At 39.4% G+C, this 22,543-nt stretch overlaps 1 protein-coding gene across 1 annotated transcript in view; it reads left to right on the forward strand.

Moving 5' to 3' along the window:
- ARHGAP21 (Rho GTPase activating protein 21) overlaps positions 1 to 22,543 on the forward strand; it is a 133,061-nt gene that overhangs the window by 91,542 nt on the left and 18,976 nt on the right. The window contains 5 exon segments of the mRNA XM_032880808.1: positions 3,298 to 3,327; positions 4,722 to 6,618; positions 18,747 to 18,914; positions 19,050 to 19,152; positions 21,958 to 21,994. Of these exon segments, the coding sequence (XP_032736699.1) occupies positions 3,298 to 3,327; positions 4,722 to 6,618; positions 18,747 to 18,914; positions 19,050 to 19,152; positions 21,958 to 21,994 (2,235 nt within the window).

Here is a 22,543-nt window from a genome sequence, read left to right on the forward strand (position 1 = left end):
GTAGAACGAGAGCTGGCCGTTCTTTTCAGTGAACCCATCATAACATTATTGTTAAGCAACTGACTCAATGGACTCAAAGCTGAGTTTTCAGCTGATCGGCTCTGATAGCTGTAGAGATTCTTGGGTGTGTCTAGTGTTTGGCCGGGGCACCCTGAGCCTGCTTTGTGCTGTTCTGTGTCAGACACAGCAAGGCTAAACAGCTTTTCTAGGATGACAGAAAGAAAGCAGTGGCACCAGCGTGTGACCTGAGGCGGGTCCGAGACTAAAGCATGTGACTTTCAGCTGGACCATAGTCCTTTCTGCCATTGGGTACAGGTGAGGACTTAAGTGGCTTAACACAGTCACCCTGTTGGTAAGTGCCAGAGCTCTTGTTCTAACTCATCTCTGGACTCTCAGTCCAGTGCTCTGCCACTCTGTAAATATGTCATATAAATTGGAAAATGTATTTTAATTAAAGTTTTTCTTAAGATTTATTAGAATTACTTTCAAAATAATTATTATGTGTATATATTATATATAATATATATAACATTAAGTTCCATAATCAATATATATTGCATTTAAAATTAGGTAACCATTTGTCAAGTGTGCATGAAGGTGGTCCTGCCTTGAGTAGGGAAGCAAGAGTAGGAGTTCTGGAGGGTTCTTTCATATTTTGCAAGTTTGTGTTTGCTTTGTTTTAAAATCAGTTTTTAAATAATTATAAGAATAGTTTCGTGCTTGATAGAAAAGTTACAAATAATTTAGAAAGCTATATAGTAGGCATACTCTCCCCTTTTCCCACACCCCACAGTGGCATGTTTGGAATGTATTTTATTAGATAGACAGACATGTAATTATTTTTTATTTTATCGTAAGTAAAAATGGTATTAAATTAATAGGTCAGCCTGTTGAAGGTGAAACGGTAGGGAGGAATTTCAATCTTACCAACTTAGCTACTCTGCAGGGGTTTTTTTGTGGGGTTTTTTTGTTTGTTTTTACCATTTATTTGACAATAATTATGCAATAATAATAGTATTATAATAGTAACAGGCATGATAATAGTGATTTTGATGCAACTCCACTAAAACCGAGCTTGAAGATTATTTTGGGACTAAGTTACTGTTAGATAACTGTACATACAATCAAGATCCAGACCGTTAATACTAAATTTTATTTAATATGCTCTTTACAATTTTAACTGCAAATGCAGAATTCTTTTTTTGCTTTTGAGAGAGAGAGAAAGGAGTAAGCCAGGCCGGGGACAGAGGGAGAGAATTTTTTTTTTTTTTTTAAGATTTTATTTATTCATTTGACAGACAAAGATCACAAGTAGGCAGACAGGCAGGCAGAGAGACAGAGGAGGAAGTGGGCTCCCTGCTGAGCAGAGAGCCCGATGCGGGGCTCGATCCCAGCACCCTGAGATCATGACCTGAGGCAAAAGCAGAGACTTTAATCCACTGAGCCCACCCAGGCGCTGCCAGAGAGAGAGAATTTTAGGCAGGCTCCATGCCCAGCCCACCCAGGACTCCATCTCACAACTCTGAGATTATGACCTGAGCCGAAATCAAGAGTCAGACTAATTTTTTTTAAAGATTTTTTTTCGAGAGAGAGAGAGAGAGAGAGAGAGAGAGCAAGAGCAGGGGCAGGGGTAGGGACAGAGGGAAAGAGAGAGTCTTAAGCAGACTCTGCGCTGAGTGCAACTGAGGGCTCGATCTCATGACCCCAGCCGAAACCAAGGGTCCGTCCCCCAACTGACTGCGCCACCCAGGTGCCCTGAGAATGAGGAACTTTTAAACAGATAAACAGGCTGTTTTTTACTGCTCACGAACTATGAGAATAAGGAAATTCAGTCATGCTCTTGAATGAATTTATGTTTTATTCATCTCAATTATATCTGCTTACGTTAGAATACTGTCTGCGTAGAATATTCTATTTAGTTAGTCTGCTGTTAATGCATGGTTCCTGTGTGTGTATGTGAGGACCCACTTGGCATAACTTTACTCAGAAATGAGTAATCAGAAATGAGGACCCACAAACATGGGCTATTTAGTATTTAGAGCTGTTATATAGGAATCTTAGAGATGTTCGAAGTATGCCAGATATCTTTTCAGGTTTTTCGTTGTTCCTGTCATATACCTTCCTTATCCCCAAATTTGAATAAAGGCAGTATCTCTAAATTATTAGTTCTAAAACAGTACTTCCCAGCAGAAATTTCTAGTTGTATAAAAACCCCTTAGAAAAAAATGGGTTCTGTGGCCGAATAAGCTTGTCATTTCCCTTTGAGTCTAACAACGTACACGAATGCAGGAGAGGTTTTGAGGAGTCGGGAAGCCTGCCAGTCAGTCCTTCGCTACATCATGGAGCAGAGAGAGCACTCTCTCCTCCTCCCTTCTGGGTGATGCGTAATAAAATTGCACAAACACACTGTGGGAAATACTGTCCCAGAGTGTTCACTCATCCAGATACAATCTTCCTGGCGTGGAAAAGTCTTGGTGTAAATATAATCAGCATCAAAAAGACAGTCATATGTCAGTGGCATATAACTCAAAATGTGTATTTTGACTATATTCGTGCCTTAAATATATCACAGCATGCGTGCTTTCTTGAATCTACTCATTCAGCTTTTCCACGCATCCTGGCTTATGTTCTCTAATATTCACTATCAGTTTTAAAGAATTCCTCTGGAAGTAGTATTTTTATGTCCACCCAGTCATCATTATCTTAAGCCAGTAACCCAGGACAGAAGGTACAGGAAAAGATCTGAATTTTTGAGTGAAACGTACTTAACGTACTTAACCAACAGTCATCCTTTCTCTCCCAATCATCGTGTCCAGACAGCTGCAGTCAGCTGACAGCTTGTGGTGGTGCTCTGCTTTACAGGGGAAGGAGGAGGTTGTACTATTTTAAATGCATGATAGCATTCGTTTCGTCATCTGGAAGCAGAGCTGGAAGAAGCTCAGGGGAGATGAGAGACATCAATGTTGCTCCCGTGGAAGGGAAGCTTTGGAGCGCATCATCACACAGCAGTGCCGAGTGAAGGAAATAGCCGTTAGGAAAGCCTGTCACCACACGTATTTTGCTTTCAGAAATGGTAGACAGCCCAAATAAGAACCAGATAAAAGCCCGAGAAAAAGATGCTCAGAAGGATACTGAAGTTATCCTTTATGCTCCACTGCCCTTTACTTCTCTTGGTATCTTCCAGAGTAATCAGTATAGATGTATTTTTAGCTTGCTGTTTCTAGCATCAATATGACAACATGATTCTGTCTTTATATCAGTAAGCAGCTTCTACTATGTTTTCCTATTTTCTGCTAGCTACAGTTTACAAAGGATGTCACAGCTCTGGTAAGAAATGCACAGAAGCCATTTCCTTGCTTTTTTTTTAAAGTTATGTTCTATAGAAATTTGTAATAAGCCAACCTATTAAAACTGTCAGTTTGCTTAGAGAAACCCTCCATAGTGTGATGTTAATCTTACTAATTTGTGGACTGTGTTTGTGATATCTGGTTTTCTTTATTTTTTTGTTTTTATGTTTGGTTTCTTTTGAATCCTGTGCATAACTGGTGTTAAAACATAATAACATCTACCTATATGTGGATTTTTTTTTTTTTTAAAGTATCTCACCCTCTTTCTTTCCCTGGGACTTTGCTGTTGTGTGTGTGGCTGCACTTGAGCTTTGCAAGCTTAGATGTCTAACGCAAAGACAGGATATAATGATGGATGTGAATTAAGCTTGTTTTGATTAGGGGAGGATATGTAACATGATACCACACCTCAGTGTCTCAGATGCTGACCTAGTCCTCAGTTACTATCATTTAGTTCTGTTTTATTGCGTGTCTGTCTTTAATTTCAGTTATTTTGAAGTTTTGAAATACATTGCTAGATAGTTTCATAAATAATAGATAAAACAGAATTTGAGCTGCATGCCTGCCTGTTAGTAATAGAGAAATGCCTCCTCCCAGTAAGTAAAAAGAGACCAAATAAATGTGTGCACTATAATTTTGCATTAGTTTAAAATAAAAAATAAAAATTATATACAGAAAGATGAATTACTTTTTTTCATATTTTCGTGCCTTTACTTTTCATGCTTAATTTAAACATGCATGTTTTCTCTTATTTTTAAATATTCAAATATTTGAAATATTTGAATTTTAAATATTCAAATATTTGAAATATTTGAATATTTTAAATATTCAAATATGGCTTAGAACTTAATTTATCAAAATGGCTTATTTTTAAGGACTAGGTAATCATTCATTGACAAGACACTGCTCGGTATGTCACATTTAACTTGTGCTTACAGTAAAAATCTATTTGGTTAAGATTTTTAATATCTTCACCCTCACTCTGGCAAAAGATCAAAACGTTCTTTTGCTGAGATTTGTAAGGCGGCCATTTAACCTGTCAAATGCTGGAAGATCATAAAATTTGAATGGGGAAGATTTTAGAAGCCAGGGCTATCTCTAATTGGCTGGGCGGAAAAACTGGTGTGTCTCCGTCTTTTAAGAAAACAGGCAGTTGTAATTAATAGCGTTGCAAATTCTCCAGTTTGATTTCTGAAAGGCTAGCCCTTTTCTGAATGTGTGGCGCATCCTTACGTTGTGTTTGCATGCTTGCTTTAGCGAATGCCACTTAGGAATAAGGTACAGCACCGTAAACCAAAACGGTCCATTGCAAGAATGGAAATTGTTGTTCTTCTTGTGAATCTTAAATGACACTTTTTTCTCCTTTGCACGTAGGCGTATTCTCAAGATGCCTACCTGAAAGGCAATGAAGCCTACAGTGGCAATGCCCGCAATATCCCCGAACCTCCACCGATTTGCTACCCCTGGCTGCCATCTGCCCCCTCAGCCATGGCACAGCCAGTGGAAGTATCTCCTCCAGATTCATCATCGAGCAAACAGCAAACCAGTACCCCAGTCCTGACGCAACCCGGCAGGGCCTACAGAATGGAAATACAAGTGCCTCCGTCTCCCACAGATGTTGCAAAGTCGAACACAGCAGTGTGTGTTTGCAATGAAAGTGTAAGGACTGTCATTGTACCTTCTGAGAAGGTTGTAGATTTGTTAACTAATAGAAACAACCATACCGTTCCTGCACATAGAACCGAAGAGGTGAGGTATGGCATGAACGAGCAGACCTCGTTGAAAACAGTGTCCAGAACCACTTCCCCGTCATCATCGATTCCCACTGCCCATCTCCTTCATCAGACTGCAGGCTCCAGATCATTGGAACCTTCGGGAATTTTACTTAAATCTGGCAATTACAGTGGACATTCGGGGGGAATCTCCAGCAGTAGACCTCAGGCTGTGGATTCGCCTTCCGTGTCTGTTAATCACTATTCTCCGAATTCCCATCAGCACATAGACTGGAAAAACTATAAAACTTACAAAGAGTATATTGATAACAGACGATTGCACATAGGTTGTCGGACAATTCAAGAAAGACTAGATAGTTTAAGAGCAGCATCTCAGAGCACAACAGATTATAACCAGGTGGTACCAAACCGCACTGCTTTGCAGGTACGACGTCGAAGCACCTCCCACGATCGAGTGCCCCAGTCTGTTCAGATCCGGCAGCGCAGTGTGTCTCAGGAGAGGCTGGAGGACTCTGTGTTAGTGACGTATTGTCCACGAAGTGCATCTCAAGGAGCCCTGACCTCTCCATCTGTTAGTTTTAGCAATCACAGAACTCGTTCCTGGGATTATATCGAGGGACAGGGTGAAACCTTAGAAAATGTCAATTCGGAGAGTCAAATGCCCGATTCAAATGGAGAACGAAAGCAGACCTACAAGTGGAGTGGATTTACCGAACAAGATGATAGACGAGGGATTTATGAAAGACCCAGGCAGCAAGAAATTCACAAGCCTTTTCGAGGTTCGAATTTTACCGTGGCTGCAAGCGTTGTGAATTCCGATAACAGGCGAATGCCCGGCAGGGGAGTGGGATCTGTGTCTCAGTTTAAAAAAGTGCCACCAGATCTAAAACCACTGCAGTCCAACAGAAACTTTCCAACCACTTGTGGAATGTCACTGCCTCGAGGCATTTCGCAAGACAGGTCACCTCTTGTGAAAGTCCGAAGTAATTCTCTGAAAGCGCCTTCTACGCATGTCACAAAACCATCATTTAGCCAGAACTCATTTGTTTCTGTCAAAGACCAAAGACCAGTAAATCACTTACATCAAAACAGTCTGTTGAATCAGCAGACATGGCTGAGAACCGAAAGTGCCCCTGATCACCAGGTGGAGCCCGGGAAGCCCCCCTCTGTATCTGGAGCTCCCGTCGCGCCTACCCCTCAGACCACTGAGAACTCGAGCGCCTTGGATTTAGAATTACCCGTCACTCAGAGAAGTCAGGACTTAAATCTCCGAGAGGCTGACATTCAGGAGTCAGATACTTTAGATAATAGAGAAGCTGTCGTCCTCAGAGAGAAACCTCCCTCCGGTCGCCAGACGCCACAGCCTTTAAGGCATCAGTCTTACATCCTGGCAGTGAATGACCAGGACACAGGGTCAGATACCACCTGCTGGCTGCCCAACGACGCGCGCCGCGAGGTCCATATAAAGCGGATGGAGGAGAGGAAGGCCTCGAGTACCAGCCCACCAGGGGATTCCTTGGCATCCATCCCGTTCATAGGTGAGCTCATGGGTAGTCCGTGGCTACTGTGTCAGATACGTTACACATCTTTCCAGAAAGGTGGTCTTTCTAGTGCAACAGACACAAAAATTTTATGCTGATTTTTAAAACATTTATCCTGAGTTTCCTGAACCGTGCTAAAACTAGAGCCATAAGTTTTTACCCTCAAAAATGATGTCAAGTGACAGTTTTCCTTTTTTATTTTAACATTATCTACTCAATACCTTACTTTCTTTCCTTCCTTCCTTCCTTCCTTTCTTTCTTTCTTTTTTTTTTTTTTTTTAATGAAACAGACTTCCACTGTCTGGGGCCAAGGGACCCAGCAAACCAAATGGTACCTAGTTGATGATCCTTCTGAATCAAAAGCCAAGTTGAACGGTTTTAATAATTAGTAATCAGTTTTTATTTAAACCGTGCTTTTGACTTTCTTATTTCCTATTTCTTTGGGCTGAATGAATAGACCTCTTCGTTGTCAAGGTACTTTGTTTTGGAGTAAATCTTGGGATAGAATTGGAAAAAATAACTCAAATACAAGCATGTGTCCCAGTGTAGAAGAGCTAGTATGTCCCCCTAGGTTTGTGGCTGCTCCCACACACCCCAGGTGTACTCTCCACAATGCGGCCAGTGTGGCGTTTTAAAAATGGAAATCAGATCATGCCACTGCTCTGACCAGACCCTCTGTTTACTTTCCCCATCACCCAGGGTACAGTTCCAAATCCCGCTGTGGCCTGCAGGGCCCTCTGTGGTATGAGCCCCCCCACCACCACTCCACCTCTGAGAGCCCATCTCCTGTCTTCGGCTGCCCCAGCCTCCTTGCACTTGTGGGGCACGCCAGGCATGCCTCGAGGCCCTGGCACTGCCACTTCCCAGCCCCGGGACACATTCCACTGAGAGTCACAAGACTCTCTCCCTCGCTGCATTGGGGTCTGAACTCAAGTGTGACCTTATCAAAGTGGCTGTTCCTCACCAGCCTGTCTACAGTAGGTACCCCCCCACACACGTACACAGCACCTGACATCCTCTGTCCCCATCTGCCACTTTATTTATCTTCGGATCACTTATTTCCGCTGGACATATTTTTTGTTTCATGTTTCTCTGCAGAGCTAGAATATAAGCTGCCTGAGAGCCAGGCTCTTAGATCTTTTGTCCGCTTTTGTAACCTTAGTACCCAGAGCACTGGCTGGCATATAGCAGGCACTCAGTAAATACTGGTTGAAATGATGAAATGATGGGCAATGGTAATTTTTGAGATGATGGTTAAGTATATAGCAAAATCAAAAGAAGAGTTCTCAGGGTAGTTACTGTGCAGCTCGAACACGTAATCCGCTAACAGGCTTATCGTATGTGTCCTTAGTATTGCCTTTATTTAATACTGAGAAGTTTAAGCTGTAGAGAGGTTAAATGACTTCCCTAAAGTGACACAATTAATGAGCAGTAGAGACTGACACTTGGCCGGCTGATTTAGCCTACTCACAGAGCTCAGCTCCAGAGGGCACCATGTACATAGATGCATTGTGAAGAGCACCCCCTGGAGTTGTGGGACGCAGGGCCTTCTTTTGAGGCCAAGGCCGTACTTGTCCTCACCCCATTACCCTATGAGTTCATGAGGAGTTCTCCATAATCTTACAGTAGAGTGTGCTTCTCTTTGAGAAACATTTCAAGTTGCTCAAAGAGAAATTTTCTAAATACACTGAGCTTATTGGTCTGTCAGGCAACACTATCAAAGTCAGCTTTTGAGAAAGTTCTGTGGAACTTCTGTTTTTTATAAATAAGATATATGCAAGTTGTAAACATTTGTGGGGAATCTCAACCTAAATTGTAGTCATATTTATATCCATACCCTTAAATCTAACCTCAGAAAATAGAACTTTGCCAAAAAGGGAACCTTACACATCATCTAGATATTTTATAGAATTAACTGGGGACTAATGATTGTTTTATACTTTTTTAAAGAAGAAAATAAAAGAACTTTTAGATTTCATTAAGTATAAGTTCCATAAAATAAAAGAAACTTTTAGTCAATAAAAGAACGTTTAGATTTCATTAAGTGTAAGTTCCATAATTTAATCAGTATTGAAATCCTTTTATTATTGAGCTTTAAACTGTTATCTGACCCATAGGTGTTTCTCTTTCCAATCTATTTTTTAAATTATATATATGTGAATATATATTATAACATAAAATATGAAATTTTATTGTATATATAAGTGGGATAAAGGTATGTAATTTTATATATATATAAAACTGGGATAAGACATCAGCATTGAAATGGAGTAAAAGAGACTGTTTGCAGTGTTTGCCAATATATTTTCTAGGAACATTAATTCCATTTGATTAAGGAGGAAAAAAAATTAGTGATCAAATAAATTGAGAAATGCTGGATTTAAATAGCTAAACAAGTTTTGTTTTTCTTTACCATGGGACTCTTAGAATCATAAACATGCTACTATGTATTTCCCAGGTGTATTTTCTTTTTTCTTTTTAAGATTTTATTTATTTGACAGAGCACGAGTAGGCAGAGTGGCAGGGATGAGGGAGAGGATGAGAGAGAATCAGGCTCTCTGCTGAGCAGGGATCCTGAAGCAGGGCTCGATCCCAGGCCCCTGGGATCATGACCTGAGCCTAAGGCAGACGCTTAACTGGCTGAGCCACCCAGGGACCCCCCCAGGTGTATTTTCTAACACTATTTTTCACAGAAGTATTTGACCATGAATCCTTTTATTTAGAGAATCTCTGTTTAACATATATCATAAAACACACTTCAGAGAATATACTTTTTGCTATCTCATGGAGCATTTAATTAAAAGGAAAGAAAGTAGGTTTGCTTTTGTATTACCACATTCTAAATCTTATATTCTGTGATTTTAATAAATATTTTTTATCATTTGAAAACATTCTAGATTAATGCAGGAAAAAAAAAAAGAATTAAGTGCCTTGGCTTTATTCCCAAAATACCAGAGAATGGAGCCAATTTATTTGTTTAGTCATTTATAATAGAGAGCACATGGTATGTCTTACAGAAAGAAAATTTTCCAACATTTTGTTACACATTTAATGTCTAATATTTCTTTTGGTTCACAAAGATTTAGAGAGATGAAAATAAACCATTTTATTTGTTTTTAAATTAGGAATATCAGTCATTGGCAGTATTTTCTTTACCCCCCACAGGCAGTTTATAAAGCTTCATAGTAAGTACTGAAAATAAATTTTTACTTCTTTTATGAGTAAACACAAAACAAAATGAGTAATGAGTTCATAACTAATTTGACATTTACTAGGAGGATTTAAGATGTATTCTACAATCTGAACTTCCTACATTTCTTTATACTACTCTTATAATTATTAATATAGAGAAACTATAGCTGTATTGCCCACACTCAGATTTCATTTCAAATTCATTTTCCTCCCTTTTTCTTGCTATTTTTTTTTAATTTTTTAAATTTCTTGCTATATCTTTAATACTCTGTTCTCGTCTCAAAGTTGGCCCATATGCACATACTTAGCGTTAGCCTATGTAAAATTGAATTAGATTTGTACAGCCTTACTGGTCCTGCCTTTTTAAGCCAACTTAGCGGGTTTAAAGCTTGTGAGATGCATACCTAGATTACAGGATCTGAAATTTACCCAGCAGCAGTGGGAGTGGGTGAGTGTCCCCTTACACCCAGCTTCTCCCTCTAGGAGCTCTAGTCTCCTAATGCCAGTGGTGATATTATGGGCGGTGTACCAAGTGCCCGGACCTTCTTTTATACTAATACTTACTAAGTCTTTCTACAAAGCATCTGATCTATAAAGACAAAAATTATACTCATCACCTTACAGTCTTTTTCATCCACCGGCATTCCCACAAGATGTGATTCCATTGGCACTTAAACTTTTTAAAATTTTTACTTCTATTGAGTAATGGGGTGGAGTTCATTTTTAAATATAATAACAACAACAAAATCCCCAAACTTCTGTAGTACTTTATAACCTAACAAGTATTTCATGTACCCATCCTTTTAACAGCCCGGTACGGAGTGTAGGTCAGGAGTTAGATGCTTATCTATAAAGGACCCACTTTATAAAGTTAAGTCGTTTGCTCAGGGTTTCTCAGCAGGTAACTGGCAGAGTTGATTCTCTGCTAGCTCGGAATCGCCTGTTCTTTGGTCAATGCCCTAAAAATGTGCTATAATTTAAATCCTGGCTTTCACTCTTTTAAAGCTAAACCCAGAAACTAATTCTACATTCAGTATTCACCATTCTTAACTCAGACTTCGTAAAATTGAATTAGCCTCTTTTCAGTAAATAAATGAGTGTGTTCCGCGTTTGTTAACAAAGCTGTACCCCATGGAAAATTTTAGATGCCCATTTACCTTCCTTTGGTAGTAGCATTAGCTTTTATCCTGAACTATTTCAAATTTATTTACAGCACACCTTGTAGAATACTATACTGAATTATTTAGGGGGAAAAAATATTTTAACTTAGCTCTTGAAAACTACAGAATTATTTCCCTCAAGTTAGACTTTCTTGATTTTCAGCTAGTTCTTTCATGTTGAAAACAGCGCTAATAGTAACTACACTCTCAGCTACATCTGGCAGTTTAAAAAAAAAAAAAAAATCCAAACCTCAAAAGCCTCCTGACAGATCCCTAGTTTAGGAAAAACCTACAGGTATTTTAAATTACTACACAAATGATCATTTTTTCACCCTTAGTGGATTTATTACTATAGGCCTCTTGACCAGAATTGACCCTCCTGATATTCCTCGTCCAGTTTCGGGACTTTATAGGTAATGAACTCAATATCCAGGAAAACTGAGTGGCTTTCACACAGTCAAACAAGACAGGACCCCCTGCCCAGTCTTCCCTGTTCCTCATAGCTTGCTTCTTTTCTGTGTGAAGATTACTCATTTGAAAGAAAAATTGGTGCCTCGTGTTTATTGACTGTTTTTAAAGTAATTGTCGGATTTCTTGAAATGAATACTTCCAGCATTTGTCAGCTAGCAAGCTGGGCCGATTTTCATACCCACGTGCCCCTGCCCCAACCCACACACACAAACACACAGAATCTTAAAACCTTGAGCTAACCCGTCTCATCTCTGGGATGGCAGGAATTCAGCAAAGTAAATGGAACGGTTATCTGTGGTATATCTAAAAGTAGGCTCCCACTTGCCCTCTTTAAATGTGGATCACTTGCTGTGCAAACATGTTCATGCTGTCCTGCCCGCTCGCTAACCAGCCCCAGCACTGACCACATGGCCACACACAGCCCCCGCTCGCTTCATCTCCCCCCTTCCCGGTCTCTACTGTCACAACGGTTTGTCTTCGATTTATAGCCCCACTCCTTTTCCCTCAGCACCAGCTGCCAAGTGGTTATGGCAAGCATGCATAGAGCATCAAAATTCTCCTCACTTCCTGATCTTTTAAAAAAAAATCATCTCTCTCCTGGGAAGATGGAGCATTGGATTTGGGGGGATGAAAATAACCAAATCTCAAAATGACTTTCACAAAGCCAAATGTTTACCTAAATGCATGTTACTGAGCTGATTAATAAAGAAGCTTGGTCATGATAAATCCTATTATGATATGAGTTGAATTATTATTTAAAAATGGGAATATTTGGACCAGGTGATGGTACCCTTTACCAGTTGATATAAAATTTAATAGGACCTACTGTTTCCAGAGCTCTGTTTGTAACTAACGAAGAGTTTCAGTAAGTAGAGATCTGTCACATGATGATCAGAGATGAGAACCTCATGTTAATATATTATTGGCTTATTTTTTTAAGCATTCTTTCTAACCAGACCTCTTAAATTTAAGGTGTGTGGAGTTTCTTGAGCGCGTCATCTTTATCAAACCCAAAACTTTTCCACCTGATGTTGAGTAACTAGTATTGCTATTAATAGGGTAAAATAAAATTTTCCTAGGGAGTTCAGTTTTTTTAGAATGACTTTATTTCATTGTGGTTACATTAGATTAAACAAAAACCTGCAGTATCACCAAAGAGTAATGAGTTGTTACTTGTTAGTCCTTAAGAAAGAGCTCATGCTTGCCCACTGGAAGGAGAATTCAGCCTGATATAACTGCTGTCCATCCCCTTTGATTTACACTGAGTGTAAATATCTCAGAAGGCCAGTAAAAAGAAAAGACTGTTTTCCCATTTGAATTTCTTTGTAAGAAAAAGAATCCATTTGCATTATTTTATTCTCCTTTTCCTTAAGGACAAGGAAAAATCTCAAAGGTTTTAAAATATGTATTTTGCTTGAGGTATAGATTGACTTTCTAGGTCATTTGTAGTCAGTGTCCCTTCTTGTGGACTTGGAACAGAAACAGTTTGTTCAATCCATACTTTTAGTAAAAATTATACATGCAAACTCATGCTGTTTTGGAAATATGCCCAATGCGGGGTTTGAACTCACGACCCTGAGATCAAGACCTGAGCTGAGATCAAGAGTCAAACACTCACCTGACTGAGCCACCTGGGCGCCCCTCCATACACATTTTTACATTAGTCACCATTTCTTCCAACTTACACAGATTTACTCCTCCCCTTGCAACATATAGTTTATTCCGAATCGTGTGTGAATATTATGCTGTTAATATTCCTTAAATGGTAGTGCAATTCAGGGAGGGTTAGGGTTACCTCTTCGTAGCAGAGGTGAAATGAAAAGCAAAGGTACTTCCAGGAATGGACTGTTTAGCCATACCCTACGCCCCAAATTCCAGTAATTTCACTGAGTTTTATAAAATGACCCTCAACTATAATTTTAAAATACAAACTACGTTGTCATGCTTTCTTTGCATAATTATTTGAATGGTGAGAAAAACTCCCCGTAACCCAGCTTGTTTTAGAAGAGGCCCGTTGTGCTCTGTTCTAACGCGCAGCTCTGGACAGGACGTCTCATGAGGAGTCATGCTTGTTTGTGAAGGGGAACTGGAAACACTCCGTGTTCTATGTTTGTGTTGGTTGGAATTCTCTTGATGACAAATGATAGAGAGTTTTTTTCGTATTAGCTCATGCCAAAAAGGAATGTCGGCTCACAGTGAAAAAGTTTTGGGGTAGACCTAGTTCTGTGCTTGGCTGGATCTGAAAACTCAAGTGATTTGGCATCAAGATTGGGTATCTTTTTCTCAGTTTTGATTTCTTCATTCTCAGATACTTTTTCTCCACATGGTAGAAAAGATGGCCTCTGGCAGCTCAGTTTACTGATTTTTATAGTTCTTGTTCACCAAGGAAGGGAAGAAAAAGACTGTACCTTTTTCAGTATCCATATATCAAATCCGATGGAGAGACTATGACCGGTCCTGACTGGATCAGCTTCTTTGCCCTTGGCCCATCACTGTGGACTCAGTGAGCGAGGGCTTCCTGTGGGGTCAGGCCTGGCACATCCACAGGAAGGCGAGCACTCTGGTAGCCTCGCTGAAACCCAAAGATAGAGATAGGCAGCTAGCAGCATCCCTTCTCTGCAGTCATCTTGCAGAAGATGGAGAGGAACAACCAGGATAGGAACATCATGAGATGAAAGTATCTGCCAGGTTATGAGATGAAAAACAGCTGTCCAATTTTACTTGGTTTCATTTTGTTATTTCATTAGTAGTCAGGTTTTCTTGAGGTTTTTTTTCACATTTTTATTAGGCTTTTGCATTTCTACCATGATTTGTCTTTTCATGTGCTCTGCTCTTCTTCTGTTAACGATTTTAGTTGTTCCTATTCATACAAGCTCTCAATGTGTATTAGGGCTTCCATTTTTTTTCTTTGTTGTTTGAAAAGCAATTCTAAGAGTTACACATAAAGTTATACAGTATGCTTAACTGATTCTGTACCTGTCTATATTTTTCTTTTTTTTTTTTAAGTTGTATTTATTTATTTATTTGAGAGAAAGAGAGAGAGTGGGGGGGGGAAGGATAGAGGACAAGGGAGAGAAAATTCCAAGCAGACTCCATGCTGAGCAGAGTCCAATGAAGGGCTCGATCCCAGGACCCTGAGATCATTACCTGAGCCAAAACCAAGAGTCGGATGCTTAACTGACTACGTCACCCAGGTGCCCCTATGTTTTTCTTGATTTGTGAAATCTTATAGATGTTCTTCTGGAATTTTAATTGAAAGAGATAACAGTGAAATTTTTTTTATTCAGATATAAGTCATCAGCTTAAACATAATAATTTGTAGTAGTCTCCCTTTGGAAAAAATCCAAGTTGAAACATGGAGTATATATTTTTTGTGAGAATTCATTCTTTATCTATTTTTGGAAGACAGTATTTTCCAAAAATGAAATAAAGATTTGGGGCATTTAGGTCTGTCTTTTTTACAGATGAAAGAAGAGTGATCACTTTGAATTTGAATATATAACAATTTCAGTGTCCTCTCCACCTTTTCTTTATTGTGAAGAGCTATGGGGCTCTTAGTGAATAAGGTAAATTAAGGCTTCAGATGTTCAGTCAGTCCTTGGATTATGTAGTTCAGGAGGGATTATGCCACTTGATAATAGCAAGTCTACAGCCTTGATAGTTCATAACTGTGTTCTGTGTCCATTACTTAACATCTTAATGTAGTGTGTGACATGCCTCAGAGATGATCAGTTGTTTTCATCTGACAGAATATTTAAGTTTGATTATTAAAAATATAGAAATTTGTCGAAAATCTGACGGCCCTCTGGTTTTCTCTTTGGACATCTTAATAGTGCACATTTTCTTACAGTGGAAAATGAGATAAGCCTGAATCATTCTTGTTTGCACATAGTCTACGCATTGGTGATCATGAAAGCATAGGTTAAAGTTAGGGCTTTAAAATTCCAATTAATCATCACAACAACAATGGTATTTTTAAAATAATGGAGGGCGCCTGGATGGCTCAGTGGGTTAAGCCTCTGCCTCCGGCTCAGGTCATGATCTCAGGGTCCTGGGATCAAGCCCTGCATTGGGCTCCCTGCTCAGCGGGGAGTCCTCGCCCCCAACCCCCACCTGTCTGCCTAATTGTGATCTCTCTCTCTCTCTCTCTGTCAAATAAATAAATAAATAAAATCTTAAAAAAAAAATAAAACAATAGAAAGTTCTCACATTTTTACAGCAAATGAAGAATTGGATTTATTAAAATACAATTTATAAATGTGAGGTAATGTAATTCTTTGTATTTTAGTAGTATAGCTAGCTTTTCCTTGTCTCTCTTTAACGTAGTAATACATATATATATTCTAAAGAGTGCAACAGGACTGTAGTGTGTGAGCACAGGGTGCTAGGCTCCCACCCAGGCCTCTCCATTCACCCTTGCTCCCTGGAGCAGGTAGGTGTCTGTCCCAGCCCTTTTTGCACACATATGCTTAAAGCAGAGATTATTCCAGCCCAGTGTAATACAGAAACTTCCTCCAAAATATAGCAAGTCAAAAGAGATTGAATGCATACCTCTAGGAAGTCCAGAGTCACAAGAAAAAATTGCCTTTGAAATTTCGTTTAATGCTTAATCCATGAACATTGTGAATTTCACTCTGTGATATTTAATTTTAATAAATAAATGTAGAAATGTTTTAAATTACTTTGCAAGGCCTAAAATTGTCTTGAAAGATTTCTCCCACGGCATTTCCTAGGCACTCTTTGACACACGTATTTCCCACCACTGTTGAGAATGTTTTCTTTCCTGCTGTTAATGCTCTCAGTACTACATATGCCACGTAATTCCTAAAGAATACAGATTTTCCCATTCATAACCGTGCATCTGAATCCATAACAGATTGGTGTCCCAAGCAGACCCCAGAGGACCCAACTTACTTCATACACATGTATCATTTGAAAAAGTTGATTAATTTGTGGTAATTTACATCATAATGAGTTTTAAAGAATATTATAATCTTTTTTTTAAGATTTTATTTATTTATTTGTCACAGAAAGATATCACAACTAAGCAGAGAGGCAGGCCCAGGGGAGGGGGTGGGGCGGAGGCAGCAGCGGGAAGCAGGCTCCCTTCTGAGCTGAGAGCCCCATGCGGGGCTTGATCCCAGGACCCTGGGATCACGACCTGAGCCGAAGGCAGAGGCTTAACCCACTGAGCCACCCAGGTTCCCCAAGAATATTATAATCTTTAGTAAAATTAAATTTTTATCCTTATTCAGTTGATTTAAAATTAGTTCTCTTCTTTTAAAAAAAAAGAATAATTTCATGCTCACTAACAGGATATTTAGTTGTCATGTACTTGATTCATAGAGAAATTAGTAAACTTGATTCATAGAGAATTTTAAAAAATGTTTTCTGGTGCTAAAATATAAGGAGCTGCTTCTAAAGTCTCTGTAAAAAATGTAAAATAAGCTCAAGATAGTCAGAATTTGTAGATTTTAGCTGTAAATGTTAGAGTTTATATCATTATTAGTTATCTTGATGAAAATGCTACCCATTAAAATGATAGAGCATTCTTAGATTTTGGACAAAATTAAAATAGTTTGATCATTTAAATCAAGAAATCAAAGTCTGTGTCATCATTCTAGTATATTCTTTATAAAAGGTGTTGTTACGATTTTCTAAGACTTAAGGCATTTGATTTTAGGGAATAGAGTTCCGGCATTCTATTAAATTATACTCTCCTGGCCTAGAATGTTGGAATTTAAACCATTGATGTTTGTATAAGAGTAAGAATTTCGAACAGATCTATTACTCACCAGTTTGGAAAACAAATATAGTTTACACTTCTGGATTAAAAATTCTGGCATCAGACTCTCTGGGTCCACATTCTGTCCCTGTGGATCGGTAACTTTACACGAGTTACTTAACCTGTCTGTTTTGGCTTCTTCGTCGTAAAATAGTACTTACTTCATAGGGTTTCATAAGAATTAAATGAAAAATATATTTAAAGTATTTAGAATGGTGCCAATACCTACCAAGCTCTGTGCGTATGTTAGCTGTTGTTATTAATGTGTCCGGGCATATAGCATTTCTGCTCCTGACAGATAGTGACAGGCTTTTGAGAAGCTTGAAATTCATAACATCTAAAACATCTCTATTTCTACAGGGGCACCAGGCCGTCTGCTCAAGGGGGCAAGTGGGGATTTCTCCTCTGGGTGAGGGCCGACATTTGCTTGGGAAGAGGACGGCTATTCCTGATTAGCACAAAAGTGCCAAACAGACAACCTGTGGCTGTCTCAGTCCATTCGGGTCTCTGAATACCACAGACTGGGCAGCTTAAACAAGAGCCATTTATTTCCCCCAGTTCCAGACGCTGAAGGTCCAGCATCCAGAGGCCAGCAGACTTGGTGTCTGATGAGATCCTGATTCTTGGATCATAGAAGTTGTGTCTTCATATGGAGAAAGGCTCAAGGGATCTCTCTCTCAGGCTACTTTTTGAAGGGCGCCCTAATACCATTCATGAGAGTGCCACTGTCCTGACCTTATCAGTCCCCAAAACCCCACCTTCAGATTCCATCACATTAGGGATTCGGTTTCAAGATGAGTTTGGGGGGAAACACAAATATTTAATCTATAGCAGCGGTCTTGATAATGTGTAACTTTTTCTGGAAGCTATAAACTGTCCTTTCTCATTTTTCCATAAAAATTGAAGATACACTTGTGTGTTTGTGCACAGGAAGGTTTTAGGACTTGATACTCTGAAAGGTAAGCCTCAGCCAGGTCACCTTGCTTAGCTTCCTGAAATGAAGACATTTAAAATTAGAAGAGTAATTCTTTTAAGGTGGTACATGATTACTGTTCTGCTTTCATAGGTTCAGGTTCTAAATACCTGTAACTTTGGTATCTTGATTATCTGTTAATGAAGTTATTAATTGTTGGTAGAAGCAGCAACTTATTTAATTTCTTAGACCACATTCTCAGAATTATTTGGAATTACTAGACTAATAACTATATAAGATTTTTAACAGACAAGTGTTTTCTTTATTGGTACTGTAGTGTCTAAGTGTTAAAATCTGTATCTTTTTAAAAAAATAATGTGTATTGATTATTAATAATTAGGTCATTTGGCATTCTGGTTTTTTTTTCTTTTTCTTTTTCTCTTTTCTTCTTCTTCTTCTTCTTTTTTTTTTTTTTAAGTAAGCAGTATTTTAAGTAAGCCGAGTGGGGGGCTTGAACTCATGACCCTGAGATCAAGAGTCACATGCTCCACTGACGGAACTGGCCAGGCATCCCACCAATATTTATTTTCATTTTATTTTCTAGATGAACCAACGAGCCCCAGCATTGATCATGACCTTGCACACATCCCCGCTTCTGCTGTCATCTCAGCCTCCACCCCGCAGGCACCCCAGGCACCCCCCATAGCAATGGTCCCACCCAGCCTCACCACGTCGGCTCCTTTAATTCGTCGCCAGCTCTCCCATGACCAGGGTACGTTTCAGTGAGTGGCTGTGCAAACCATCTCTCTTTCTCACTTTTCCACGCTATGACAAACTATGGTCTCCTCATTATGAAAAGGATCTGGAAACCACCTGCAGATGTCTAAATGTTGGCTTTTGATTACAGAATCTGTCGGACCTCCTAGCCTGGATGCCCAGCCCAGCTCAAAGACTGAAAGATCAAAATCCTATGATGAGGGCCTGGACGATTACAGAGAAGATACAAAATTGTAAGTCTTAAGCATATCATTTTAAATATTTATTTGTGGGTGTTCCGCATGACTTTGACATACAAGTACTGAATTTTAATAATTTCTTTTATACTTTTAACTTTATAACATTAGAAATGCAAATAAAAAATAAAATAGTTATTCCATAATATATTCAGTTGAATTTTTTAAATTAGCATTTGAAAATCAGTAATACACAAACATAATGCCAAAAGTATTTGTATTAAACAATCATGGCCTCTGACTACCCAGGTCTCTTCTCGGACACCATTATGTTACTGTTTCCTGAGCTGTTCTCTGCATAAAATCACATACAGACATTTACACAGGCTTATATGTGTGTGTACATATTCTAATTATTTTTATAAACAAGTGATAGATGCCATGCACACTGATCACGGCAGTTATCCAGTGTGTCTATTCCTGGCTCAGCTTTCTTGTGCTTGTTTCATTCTCCACTGAATAGTTTTACCAAAATATATTTAACGGTCATTCTATATTCTATAAATAGGCATTTTTTTTTAACTGTACAAAAATGTTAAACTTTTCCCTTGCAGTCAAGTTTAGGATTTTTTTTTTAAATGGCCTTCAGATTTTGAGTCATATTGAAAAAGCCTTTCCTCCCAAATTACAACAAACTTCTTCTATCTTTCCTCTCAGATTTATGCTTTTCTTTATCTTTGTGTGTGTGTGTATTTACTTTGATTCATCTGAAGTTTATTTTATTCCAGTTAGTGAGATAAAGGGCCGACTTTGTGTTTTCTAATGTCTTTCAGTTGTCCCCAAAGCATCTATTGAATGTTACATTTTTCCCACTGATACTTCATCTTTACTATATACTAAATTATTAAATGTACTTAGTTTTATTTTTAGCCTCCATTCTGATCAGATGATTTATCTGTGTACTCATGTACACCAGATTCTTTTCATTGTAGTGGTTTTATAATGTCTTTACCATTGATGGGACCATTCTCTCATTACTTCATGTTTTTTTCTAAATTCTGGCTATTTCTGTTTATTTTACTACTTGAATTTTAAAGTCAATTTCTAGTTCTTAAATTCTTATGGATATTTTTAGCAACACAGTGTTTTAATTTATACAGTTAAGGAACATTGACATTTTATGATTTTGAACCTTTCAAAGAACAATTTCTTTTTTATCCGTGTTTTTGTATCGATTTTCTGAAGCTTCCATTTGATGATGATCTATACTCCAATAATAGCAGTTCTTCCCGGACCAGCTACACACGGGAAGTTTGTGTGGGGCATGGCCACGGCAATGATCCAGACTAGCCGAAATTGTTCCAATGATGCCGAGTTCAGTTTGGGAGCTCTTTTAGCCTTTACTTCTTCCTCACTAAAAAGATGGCGATAACAGCCACATTTCAGTGTCTGCTTCACCCTGTACCCACCGCACACCGCTTCCTGCAAAGATGACAGGACTGTGTGTTTCCTCCTTCGTTCTCATACCCCCTGATGTCCACGGCAGTGAGTGAGGCTCCTGCGGCTCTGACACCCTGTTTCCCACAGTCCCAAACAAGGGGAGCTTTTGATCTTCATAGAGCAGTACAGTGCGGTTTGATCTGAGATATGCCACGAGCGGTGTCCTCCCTCCCTGTATCCAGCCTTTCCTTCACCACATTTAACCCCCCATCTTCATGTACACGGATCCATCGCCGCCCGGAGTTCAGGTGTCTCCTGATCGTGCTGGGGACACAGTTTGCTTATCTGTTTCTGGCTGTCTGGTTTGGGGTGCTTTAAAAGGGGATGGCAGTCATATTTTGCAATCCTAAATTCCTTAAAATGAATTTTGAGTTAAAAAAATATGTCTGGGGGCGCCTGGGTGGCTCAGTTGGTTAAGCAACTGCCTTCGGCTGAGGTCATGATCGTGGAGTCTCGGTATCGAGTCCACATCAGGCTCCCTGCTCGGCAGGGAGTCTGCTTCTCCCTCTGACCTTCCCGCTTCTCATGCTCTCTTTCTCTCACTCTCATTCTCTCTTTTGCAGATAAATAAATAAAATCTTAAAAAAAAAAATAAGCCTTTGTCCCCTAAAGTTAAATTGTTTTGAATAGTTAATGCAAACCTATCTTCAGAAGCCCCACGCCTTTTCAGTGGCAGCAGCTGGTCTCATACCAAAGCATCCCGAATGCGGTTGGCAGGACGAGTGGTGGGCCCGGACTGGCGCTGATGACGCTCTCCCTGCCGCATTATCCATCATTATTAACATTGCGGAGCCCTTAATAGAGCATTGCTACTGGGGCGCCTGGGTGACTCAGTGGCTTAAGCCTCTGCAGTCGGCTCAGGTCATGATCTCAGGGTCCTGGGATCGAGCCCCACATCGGGCTCTCTGCTCAGCAGGGAGCCTGCTTCCCCCCCTCTCTCCCTCTGCCTGCCTCTCTGCCTAATTGTGATCTCTGTCTGTCAAATAAATAAATAAAATCTTAAAAAAAAAACAACAACAGAGCATTGCCACTATGGTTAACTAATCATTTATCCTAAAGCTCAGTGTTTAGCCCAGGTAGTTTTTTCTTTCATCTAAAAGGAAAGATAAAATCTCCTACTTCCTGCAGAGACTTTTTCGATTTACCAGATCCACTAAGGAAGCTTCGGCTGTGGAATCAGGAGTTTAAGTACCGATACAGTTAGCTCGTTTCTTCATTTGCATGGCACAGTGAATATTTAACACGGTAATGGTGAAATGTCAGCTTATCTCTCACAGGTTACTAGTAATGTTCGAATTGTTTTTACTACTTTAAGGTGTGTCATGTACTTACTGCAAATACTTACATGCTTCTTTCCAACAGGTCCTTCAAGCACGTCTCTAGCCTGAAAGGAATCAAGGTTGGTATTCAATATTTGTTTAAGTATCAGCAAATGATAACTATTTCTATTTACCTTAGATTATTACTTTGGCTCATCATAGGGAATTATTTCTATTACCCCATATTCTGTCAGTTTCAGGTACATTTGGAAAATATTACCTGTTAAGTGTCCTTTTCTAATTTGTAAACATACTCAAGTATATAATACTTTACACACATTATGCTAATTTTTCTCACTTCATCAGTCAACGACCAAAGATCTGAGTACCCAGCAATCCTGTATATGTCGTACGCGTGCGTTTCTCTCCTCAGAATTCCTCTCTCAGGCCTCGCCTCCTCCTTTCTCCGTGCTGTCCGCCCCTGTCCTGCCCATCTTCTCCTCCCTCGTACTTCATTGAAAATTTCCTCCTTTTACGTTCTCCAAAAGTATCAGCCACCTTCATTTGAGGCCGCAGTTTCTGCCCTCTTTACTCTTAGCCTAAGTATCTGTACTTGGGACGTGATCCTGTGAAAAACCTACATCACATTTCTTCTGTGATTCTATCGCTTTTCACTTTCTCAAGATCCC

Source organism: Lontra canadensis, unplaced genomic scaffold (assembly GCF_010015895.1).
Source record: "Lontra canadensis isolate GAN:19392208 unplaced genomic scaffold, GSC_riverotter_1.0 scaffold72, whole genome shotgun sequence".
Taxonomy (NCBI): domain Eukaryota; kingdom Metazoa; phylum Chordata; class Mammalia; order Carnivora; family Mustelidae; genus Lontra; species Lontra canadensis.